This window comes from Dermacentor albipictus, chromosome 1, assembly GCF_038994185.2.
Source record: "Dermacentor albipictus isolate Rhodes 1998 colony chromosome 1, USDA_Dalb.pri_finalv2, whole genome shotgun sequence".
NCBI classification, from domain to species: Eukaryota; Metazoa; Arthropoda; class Arachnida; order Ixodida; family Ixodidae; genus Dermacentor; species Dermacentor albipictus.
In genome coordinates, this window is record NC_091821.1 from 149,753,476 (window position 1) to 149,764,748 (window position 11,273).

Consider the following 11,273-nt stretch of genomic DNA (forward strand, 5'->3'; position numbering starts at 1 on the left):
TTGCTGTGCGTACTTCCTGTTATCTACAAGAAAAAACATGGTGCAGATGCTACATGCCAGACAAGTTGAGTCACATTTGCACATACATATATCAATAACGTGATTACCAGAAATTATTGCGTTAGTCAATTTTTATAGCGAAAGTCGGTTTGGGGCTTTCCCCCGAATATTGGGACGTATTGGGTAGAAAGGGAGCGATGTTTTGTTAAGCGAAAACGTTTATTTGGATCATGTGAAAATTATCGCGTTATTTCTGGCCGTTTACTGGGCGTTGTTATAATGAAAGGTGGCAGCAAATTTTAAAGCAAACCTCTGACAACACTTCACTCACTGATGAAAACTGACAAAAACGTGTTCCGTACCGACGCGAAAACGATCACCCAGCTCTCGGCACTACTTCTTGACCCCCGAGTGATCCGCAAACGTTCTTGTAGCGGTTGCTTTGTTTTTCGATTAACTAGCCTAGTTTCTTTGGAAGACGACTTGCGAGTTCAGGCTTACTGACACACTGAAAGAGTGGGCAGCCCCGTCAGGCAGAACACATGACCCCTTTAGGCCGTTGGCGCAATCGCAATATCCCCGGCGCGCTGTCTTCCTGATCTACCTGACAGCACTCAACCCCGGCAGCAACACGCACCCTTCGTCACTGTTGCTTAAGCTTCGCTGTATACAATCGGATAGCCTTCCAGAATTTCAAAGCATGCCGTCATTGTTTCTCGGTCATACTACTCGGCGAGCTGACAACAAAATTGAAGGCACCTTTCCTTCGTTGGGTAATTGCTGCATATCTTCGTGCTCTACTTTTGTTTTTCAAGCCATAAACGCAAGCCGCACGTTCGTGCGTTCACTACTGCTATAATGAAAGTTTATGTGCGAACACAGCGGAAATGTAAGCATTGTGTCGTAAGCCGAACAGCCGGGACGCGACGCTTTCAAGGTGTACATCCTTCGCTCCACACGCTGCTTAGGGCATCTACAGGTGTAGTTCATAACCTACAAAAGAAGCATCGCCGGTGTACAACGGTACCAACAGGGTGCAGGTTGGAAACGCGTTCGCACTTTGGTGGCTAATTTCAGAAGTAAATAGTTTAAGAGTGACAAAACAAAAAATACGACATTCCCGATAAACCTACATAGTGCAATTTCTAGCATTATAACTAAAAAGGAGTACATAACCACAAAAGATACATAAAAAGTTGTAGAACGCACAAAATTGTTCTGTATCACGGATATGCACGAACTTAGACTGTGAAGCGTACAGAATAGGGAAAAAGTATGTACAAATATACATCGTGAAATGCACGCAGCGCTTCTCGTCAGATCAATTAGGTAGACAATGCACGCGAATAGGTGTTTCCTTAAACATCATTTGATGGTATCAGACCGCACATCTGATTTGCTCATTTTGCGTACGACAAACACACATCCTCGCGCTCGTTTGATCGCACATCTAACCTAATTGCTCAGTCTAAAGTTGGTCCCACTATTGGTAAGTGCCTCGTGACCTCCGTGCACTTCACGGTCTGCACATCCCCTTCTAACTGCGGTTACCACCATCCACCTGTCATTCCGCCTGTCATTCCACCGCCGAAGCCATGGCCTCCTCCGAAGCCCCCAAGCCCTCCACCAACACCAAGACCTTCGCCATAACCTCCCCCTCCACTTCCCTTAAGGAGCACAATTTTAGAGCTAGCGCCATGGCCTCCAAATCCGCCACCACTGAGGCCTCCACCAAGGCCACCACCGTAGCCGCCGCCGAGGCTGTGTCCGGATCCGAATGCGGAACTGTAGCCTCCTCCGCCGTAGCCAGATGAGAGGCCGCCTCCGTAGCTGCCGCCGCCAAATCCACCACCGCTTTGCAGGGGCTTGACCATGTACGCTGGTCCGGCTGCATACGCCTGGCCACCTCCGCCGCCGCCGCCGCCGTATGCCGCTCCTGATACGAAGCTCGACCCCAAGCCGGAGCCCAAGCCGGATCCAAGACTTGATCCGAATCCTCCACCGTAGCCGCCACCGCCATAACCGCCACCGCCAAGTCCACCGAATCCACCACTAATTGCACCTGGAATCGCGCAGCATACTGCAGCCAGCAGCTGCAACAAACAAAAGGAAAGGAGAGAGAGAGAGAAAGCATCACTGTGATTGGCCCTTTTGCGAATACATACGTTCAAACATGGCAGTTTATGTTGAATGGTATGCACACACACACGTGCGCGCGCGCGCCTGAAGGCATATATATATATATATATATATATATATATATATATATATATATATATATATATATATATATATATATATATTTGCTTGTCGCATTGAAATGGCTGACAGCGCTGCCTGTGATAGTCGTGGCAGCGAGGAAACAATTGAACATATCCTCTGTCATTGTTCCCGCTACAGCTTCCAGAGACAGTTGCTCGTGACGGAGTTGGCACGCCTCGACGACCGGCCGCTTTCTGAGCAGACGAACTTAGAGTGTGGGCTGATGCGATCTTCACACTAGAAGGCGATGAAGGCACAACTGAAGTTCACGGGGTCAAGCGATTTGTCTGAACGACTGTGACACTCCTCAGTTCTTTCATGTGTTTGTGTGAGCGTGTTTCCTTTTTTTCTGTGCATGTGCATTTTTCGTGTCTTTCTGTCTTCCCTTAACCCTTCCCCAGTGCAGGGTAGCAAACTTGATATCTATCTTCCGGTTAACCTCCCTACCTTTCGTATCTCATTTATCTCTCTCTCTCGCTCTCTCCCTATGAGGGAAGAAGAGAAGGACGGCCTGAAGTTCTCACGAATAGCACAAATATTTGCCCTCCCTGCTGTCCCTATAGCTAAATGTTCATTTGCTACTGTGTGCGTGTTTTCATAATAATTCGAGAAAGTACAGTGTGCGGAATTATCATACTCTATACAATGTATATGTTTGCGTGCGTAGCTCTAGAGAGAAAGGGCAGAATAAAAGAAAGGCAGAGATTTGGTTAAGCAGACTGATGTGCCGTCGGGTGACCAGCACGTGGGCAGTCGATGGGTGATCAAAAAGGGGGAGAGTAGAGACAAGAGTTCAGGGAATTCATCTTCACTATAGTGAAGGCATAGTGTATATATAGCCGATAAGTACAGTCTCTAGCCTTAAGCTACAGCAGTAGCAACGCTCGTGTCGCTTTCTGGTCCGATGAGGATCTCGACGTAAAAGAGAATATTCCACGTCCATATCTTTCATCAAATACACGTGAGCCATTCAGGTACGCCGAGGTACCACAAGTAGTTCACGACATTCGACATAATCCATTCTATCTCTGCTACAGCACGTAAGGCTCATTCTGCGGTGGTCCTGCAATTACCACCAACACCTTTGATGTTTAGATGTTTCAACATCTGAACTTATGTCTCTTAGTTATGCAGCAGGTATGAAAAGTAATGTACTTTGGTATTTGTTTCTAACTAGATTAGAAAAAAAGAACACGAAAGAAGGACTTAATAAATTGTACGGCTGTCACAACTTTACTATTAAGAAGAAATTCAGAAATTCAGAATTTTCTTCGACGTTTTATGTACATTCTTTACAGCCATCTTGCTACGGCTGCGCACTAAGGTTGCATCTAAAAACGCAGTGACGTGAAAACCTGACGTCAACAACTTCAAATGTAGCAAGAGCAATGTGTCCGTTATCGAGTCTGTCAATAACCTGCAACAACGCAGAACAACGATTCAAGCTAGTTAGGTGGCAGCTTAGATTATTTTGTATCGTTAATTATGCACACTCCCAACATTAACTACGGAGCGTTTCATTGGTGAGTGAAAAAGATGTTATAGGTACAGAAATTATGATATTCCGCTAATTGTCAATGTCTCCTGTTGTAGAGTGGCCTCAAAAGCATTTCAAGTTGCTAACTTGTGTTCATGCATACATTCACTCATACGCTATCCAGTTAATTATTATCAATTTATCACTGGTACAATGAGATAAGTTCTAACAAGTTTGCTGTTATTTATATCTGGTTGGTGGTTCCTCTTACTCAGAAGCACCCTACCGCGCCTCACTAAGAGAGAGTATTCAGCAGGCTTAGTTGGAGAGATGTGTGAATTTGGACGCAATATTTTACGTTTAGTTTACAGAATTATTGGCGGAGAACTAGTAGCAAAATTTTCAACACATATTGCACGCTGAGAACCATCGTGAACGGCACGCTTAGCGCTGGTGCGGCGTCAAGCGTATCGTTCAGCCGATTGTAACAGGTCGCATCCAGCATCGAGTCCTTCACTCACCAGAACAAGGGTCATGACTGAGCGGTGCGGTTTCACTGCGGTCAGGTTCACTCCAAAAGAAGCACTGTTCGCAGCCAACCTTGAGCCAGCTGCTTTTTATAAGCACGGCTCCAGCGGCCGACCCTTTCTCTCATCGTGAGGCATTTCCCTTATCCTCCTCGGGCAGTAAAAGCAACAATGGGCTACTGCAGCAAAGGGGGGCTGGGAAGATGCACTCATTGCCAGCAGAGAAGAGCCGCAACCCAAACAAGTAACGATGAGCGAGAGAGCAGCATCGCCACACATGGCGCCTTCTCGCACCGGAGACCGTGAACCGGTCAGCAGACACCACAGTCGGTCGGCAAGAGCAGCAGCGTGGCCCATAAGCTGCCCTTCCCCTGGGACTAAATAAATGGAAAAGCGTGCGGCCAGAAACAGCACCCCCTCCGACCGGCGTCCAACGCGAATCATGGCCTAGATTTGGGAATGGCGCATACGACACGGGCGAAAAAAGATGCACCGCTACAGCGCTCTTTGTTTCGTACCAGGATCTCCTCCTTCGCCACGGCGGCCGGTGGAAGAAGAGCTGAATAATGCGGCGCCGCTGCCCGCGCGCATCACATTCTATATTTAGCGAAGAAAACAAAAAGAGAAACATAAATAGAGCAGAATTGCGCGGCCCATGAGGGGAAAGTAGGCTCAGCGGGCGTCGTAATGGCGACTCGCGCGCGGCCCAGCTCGCTTTCTCCCACGGCCGCCGATAGGAGCGACACATGTTGTTGCGTCGTCGACGGGATCGGCAAACAGCAAATGCTTTGACCCTCGATCGAGCCAGGGACAGTCCGGGAGGGACCGTCTGCTTGGCGAGGAAGCTGTGCGTCGCTCAGGTTGTTCACCTTGAAAAGTGAACGTGGCCGCAGAAAGGAAGCTCGATCCTCCTTTGTCAGATCGCCTCCGCCGCCACGGACAGCCGGGCGTGGATTGTCGTGCCGGTTTCTATCTTGGAGGCGGCGGCGCGCGCTCGTGCGACCCTGGAAGTCGCTTGGCCCGTCCATTGTCAAGGCCCCCGCACATATACTGTGGCAACGCGACTATTGGAGAGCTGAAGGTGCGCCCGCTCGCTATCAGCCGGTGGGCCCTTGTCTAATCGGGATGGCGATTGTCATTTGAAATATTTGCCACCCTTTGTTCCTACCGTACCGCGCCGGCGGTCGCCCTCTCGGGGCCTTGTTCTCACGGGCGGCAATGTGTACCCTCTAATGCATCAGGGGAGTCGACATCTGAGAATTAGAGCACCAGCTAAAACTGTCCGAGTGTGCCGTGCAAAAGCAGTAGCGACAGATTTTTTTCTAACCGACTGCACCTGCATTAGCAAGTGGCATTCAGAACGAGGTAGTCAGGTTCCATGCGTCAAAGGTGTAAGTAGAGCGCGTGCGTATGGGCGTTGTACGCCTAAATATATTAGCCGCGAGAACCTTGAAGCAAGGATACTTATCAATGCCGTTATTTATTGCACATCTCCCTAGCAGCCTTTCTTTCAACCTCACGCCACGTAGGTAACTTCCCTCTCCCCTCCCCAGAAGAAAAGAGAAGAAACAAAATAACGTAATAGCGGTTAATCTTTCTCCATTTCCTTCTCTGATTCCTGCTATATTCTCTTACATTAGTCTCCGCGTGCAATGGTTTCGCCAGTAAAGCTGCACAGAATGTTTTTTTTTATTTGTGTGCTATTTTTTAACAGAAATGTGTTAGTGTGACAAGGCATCTGCTGTGTCCTTATGCTACTCATTTCTTTGCTGAAAGTGTCTTTCAACTTACTTGATCCTTTCGAGCTACATAAAATCATAAAGTGTATTTATGCTATGTAAATTCAGAAAGCAGTTTTCTGGATACTTCTAAATGCCACCACTCGTCTCACCCTTTATTTTTTGAAGGATTTATTTTTTAAAGTAACCAATACAGTAAAGTTTATGTATATAATCTGAAGCTTTACAGGAGGTCCCGAGGAAAAACTGTCAGGGGGACCTCGTAAGAGAAATATCTTCAAGTACTGTGCATAATTAGCGAACAAGTAGAATACATGGCAAATATTATGCTATAGTTAGAATGCAACATTATAACCTTGATAGTGTGCGTAAAAATTATGATAGGTCAAAAAATCACACAATATGCGGAAAACAGCAAAAAATAACGAATAAATGTTGGAGTAACCACTTCACTTTTATGATCATATCTTAAGAGAATAGTAACAAAAGTGATAACCATTATGGCAGTTCAATCATCAGAGCTTTCTTTAGAGCATGACGAAAAGAATAAAGTGTATGGGATGATTTCATAAAGATGGGCAATGAGTTCCAAAGAGATACATGGATGTGAAAAAACCTGTTTGCTTTCTACAATTAGTGAAAGCTCTGGGTAGTAATAGGTTGTGTTCAAGTACAAATCTCGTTTTGTTGGAATTATATAGGTTTAACTAGGGTACAGGGTTAGCGGAAATATCACTACGGCGTACTCGAAATATAAACATTCCTAAATGAAAACAGATTTGTGGACTAACGGGAAGTACATTCAGACTGGTAAATGGGTGCGATCCGACTGCTGTGGTGACCAAATGAAAATAGGCGTAAAGCTTTGTTTTGCAGGTAACGAATTCTAGTAATATTAGTACTATATGTATGACCCAGCAGCATTGCACAGTAGTTCTGATGGCTTAAAAGTAGAATAGTGCAATGAACGTAGAATATCCAAAGAAAAATGGTGGCGAGGTTTTATTATTACTCTGGGCACGAATTCACAAAGCTTTTCGCTCGAAAGTGATACTTCCTATTGGCCGACCATCTTCACTAATTGTAGGTCTACGATGGGGATTGACTGGAATTTTCTTTTGTGAACAGTTCTAGCGGAAGACCTTTTGTTAATATGGATGGAGCCAGATTCTACAGGCAAGATTGCGGGTTAGGGGTGTTCTGAGTGTAATGTACACATTAAACTTTAAATGCGCGTCCAGAACAACCTCTTGAAAAGTAGCTAGCTGTCTCAGCGTAGAAAAATGGCATGTGTATTTAAATTCAACCGGGGGAAAGTAAGAGAATTGTTCGTTGGTGACCGCGGAAAAGCATAAACGTAGTTATTCAGAGATTAATTTGAAACAGTTATCATGACACCAAGAAGCATATTACCCAGAATTTCATTCTGTTTTATTGTAAGACAATGTAGGCTACAGTCTGAAAGAAATATAGTTGTGTCAGCAGCATATAAGATACAATTGAAGTGAAGAAGGCGTGAGGGTAATGCGGGAGACACATGGTGCGATTTTGGGTGCGATCGGTCGTACGACCATTCGCACCGGCAGCCGCACTCAACAGGTTCTCAACCAAATCCCCCGCACGCGGCGCCGAATCGCACGCCGCGCATGCGACCAACTTGCTGAATATTCTCGTGCGACCGCCGCATCGGTCGGGCGACCGCAGCCAATGACGGCGCAGGTAGCGCGAACGTCACGGCCACGTCATAGACCCGACGGGGCGGAGCCGGCGAGCGAGCGCCTCGCCGCTCCGATCACGTCTGTTTTTTTTCTCCCTGGTCGAAACGAGGGCCTCTTTCGCCGCTGACGGCGGCACATAAATAAGCAGCAATTTGTTTCTGACACGAAGTAACTTATCGAATTAAGTGGCCTCGAAAGAGTGCACGTTATAAAACGTTGTGCGATATAGTAAATCGTTGGCGTGATTTCTAATCGGACGCGGTCAGCGCAGACGCGCCAGCAATCGTCTATACGAAGCGGCTCGCCTGACTGGCGTGTTTACTCATCGCTACTAACAGCACCGAGAAAACTAACCGTATTTTCACTTAAGAGAAACATAAATGTTCAGGCATTGATTGTGCTGATCATTTTAGGCGCTTTATTACGAGCTGCGGACGCATCGGCATGGGCCCTCGGCCTCGGATAGACGGCCGGCTAGCTAGGCCTACACAGTCTCCGAGCGATCGCAAGCTCGCCTGGCAGCTCGTTCGCTTCCGTCGGCGCCAATGAAATCAAATGTCCTGCAATTTAAGCGTGAGATAACTGTGTACATGTTGTGGCGCTTCGTTATACGAGCTGCAAGCGATCGTGTCACAAGCGCCACCGGTGTCGGTTTCGATGGCCGAGCAAGCTATGCCTGCCGGCTCCTATAGCCATCGGCGGCTGTCAACGAAGCCGTTACTGCTAACGCGGCCTTGCGGAAACACGTCTACAGTGCTTCCATAGGCGTGTTTATATTGTCATCGTTTGTTTCAAACAAGAGAGCTGTGCAAATACGATTGCTTTCACTGTCTGTTCGAAGTTATGCAGCATTCCGAACTTCTACGCAGGGGCGCCGGTTCTGGGCGGAGCTAACCGCCGCTCGCTCATTCGTACCATGTGTCCCGAATCGCCGCATGCGGCAAGTCGCACACGACGCGCCGTACGACAGATCGCACGGAAAATCGCACCATGTGTCTCCCGCATAAATCGTTCACGTAAATGAGGAAAAGCAACACCATGATTTATTTTTAATGGACAAGAAAAAGCGTCAGAAAAATTGAATACTTGAGTTCTGTTATCGAGGTATAACTACTGATACGCGTTAAAGTAGGACCACAAATTGCGAAGGATTCAAATTTTATTAAAATACACCATGTATGATGATGTCGAAAGCCTTGGTTAAGTCTGTTATGTGCGTATTAATGGATCAAAAGCAACTGAGGCTATGATGCGCCAACCAAAAGGTCAAGTAAATACATACGTATAGCTGCTCCAGAACTGCCAGCATATATCGATCGTTTGATACAGTCAGTAAATTCAATTAGGGCAAGTTTAGCGGAGTAAACGAGTCGAAAGACAAACTGATGGGACGATAGTAAATTAACTTTATTAATACATTTTGACAGATGTGTGACCAGAAACATTTCTATCAGTGTACTAGAGACAACGTCTTTGATACATAGACAGTAGGCAGGGTCTTTACATTCGAAATTGTCCACTTTTCAATATTCCTATGATTAGTTGCTGTGCTAATATTGACTTGCCAGCTTGAGCTTCTTGCGTATACATTGACTTTAGCCTCAGTGAGAACAACGATCAATCGTGTGTGTCGTTGACACGTTCGTTGCGTTTATAATTAATTAATCACTGGCACGCGCGCTGATGTTTGCGTTTGTATGCGTGTGCGTTTTGTGCGTGTGTGTGCGTGCAAGTGTGTGTGCGCGCGTGCTTACGTGTGTGTGTTTTTGTGTGCGTGTGTGTACGGGCGTGCGTGTGCGTGTGCGTGCGTTCGTGTGTTCGTTTGTGCTAGGTGTGTGCGTTTTTGTGTGCGTGTGTGTACGGGCGCGCGTGTGCGTGCGTGTGTGTACGGGGGCGCATGTGCGTGCCTTTGTTTGTTTGTGTGCCTGTGTGTGTGCATGCGTACCTGTGTGCGTGCATGTGGGATCACGTGTATGTATGTATGTATGTATTGTGGGGTCTTCGGGTCTCACAGGAGTACCGACCACCGCGGGTTCGAGCTTAGCGAGCCACAGGGCCGCGTCAGCCGTCAGCCTCTAGCGCCGCTGCGCGCGAGCTCAGGCCACAAGGGGCTACCGAGCGACGCACGCAAAACACAGTATTGCCCTAAAATGAAGGAAACCGTTTATTGTTTCCAACGGCACCCAACACTGTACAAACGCCCGGTCCCGGGACGGCGGGGAACCAAAGGGGTCCCGCACCAAGGGCGAAAAATACAGCTAGGGGCGCCTGTAGCACGTCGCTGCGAGAGCACAGGCTCAAGCTGGGACGCGCCGCTAGGAAAAGTCCCGGCGGCTATGCTACTTGCTCTGGCGATAACCAATGGGCCAACTCGCGAGAGCTCGGGCAATCTCCTTCGGCTTGGGCCTCCGATAAGTGCGGCTCGGCGTGGTACGACCTCGCGCGAGCACTAGGCACCCGTTCTTCGGCTTAGCGTCGGGATAGGAAACAACACGAGGTACGCGCTCCCCGCACGGGCAAAGGCGCCGTGCGTGAGCTCAATCCTAGTCACAAAGGTGTCGGCGGATGAGAGAGAGCATCGTACGTACCGGGCGCTGTCCCCAAGGAGAAGAGAGCCCGTACCGTCACGGCAGTAGCCACCAGGGACCACTCCCGTGACGTCACTAGCTCCGCCCTCACCCACGAACCACGGCGAGTGGAGCGCCACCGCTAAAACTGGTTCGGAGCAAGAACGGCATGGCTTAGGATTGCAGACATGGGTGAAATGCGCCTGCGCCATGGCGCGTCGAATTCCCCAAATCCCCACATCCTCCTCTCCTTAATTGCCCCCCTACCAGTCTGGCGAAGAAGCTGGTAGGGGCTAATGCACCAAAGACAACTGAGCCTTTCATGCACTAGCTAATTGCTACCTCAGCCCAGCAAGCACTATGCGTACAAGAAAACACACATACAATGATAATGGAAAAATAATAAAAAAAAAACACTCTAAAATATAAGAAAATGACGCCGCGAAGGGGGGAAGAAATATTAACAAAAGAGTCTGCTGCTAGCGCGGGACAATGTCCGGGGGTGCGAAGAGAACGCGGCGCGTATAGTTCTGTGGCTAGGGCGGTGGCCGAAGTCGCGGGAGTTGCGAGCCAGGTAACGGCAGGAACGGGCTCACCGTTGTTCCGTCGGAGTTGCCGGCGAGCCCGAATGAGTGTCGCTTTCGTGGTGGTGGTGGTCCCGAACTCCAGGTGGACGGGGCAGGACACTGCCAGGTCAGCTGGCCACGCCGCCGTACGCAGGATGGATGGGCAGCCACAGCGGCGGCTGCAGGGCGTTCGCACGGCGTCGGCGACTGCAGAGCCGAGCTCTTGGCGTGATGTCATAGGGTCCCGTCCACCATCGGTATCCGCGGCGATCCGATGGAGTTGGTGCGGCTCCTTCAGCTTGCTTCAATGAGCAACAGCCCTCACGCACGCACGCCCGCACACACACGCGCGCACAACCCTCGTGGCACCGCGCATCACGGTAACCGTGCCTCACTCCTCGCCGTCCGCCATGCCGC

The 11,273-nt window shown here is 48.7% G+C and overlaps 1 protein-coding gene across 2 annotated transcripts; it reads right to left on the minus strand.

Annotated features, from left to right (window-relative positions):
* Positions 1 to 985: 985 nt before the first annotated feature.
* Positions 986 to 10,646, minus strand: LOC135903044 (uncharacterized). 2 transcript variants are annotated; one of them, XM_070533719.1, is made up of 2 exons: positions 10,312 to 10,646; positions 986 to 2,093 (listed from the first exon to the last, which is right to left on the minus strand). In XM_070533719.1, the coding sequence occupies exons 1-2, from the start codon at positions 10,500 to 10,502 to the stop codon at positions 1,577 to 1,579; spliced, it is 708 nt and encodes a 235-aa protein (XP_070389820.1). In that variant the 5' UTR covers positions 10,503 to 10,646; the 3' UTR covers positions 986 to 1,576. The 2 variants fall into 2 exon arrangements, with proteins under 2 accessions (XP_070389820.1, XP_065289483.1); XM_065433411.1 differs by lacking the exon at positions 10,312 to 10,646 and adding an exon at positions 4,261 to 4,326.
* Positions 10,647 to 11,273: the final 627 nt, after the last annotated feature.

What these genes read in the sequence shown, in the direction of transcription:
- LOC135903044 (XM_070533719.1), bottom strand. Translation starts at nt 10,502, where the DNA reads ATGGCGCAGGCGCATTTCACCCATGTCTGCAATCCTAAGCCATGCCGT. An exon ending in CTCCTTGGGGACAGCGCCCG is followed by an intron (nt 2,094 to 10,311) that starts GTACGTACGATG and finishes TGTTTGTTGCAG; the next exon opens with CTGCTGGCTGCAGTATGCTG.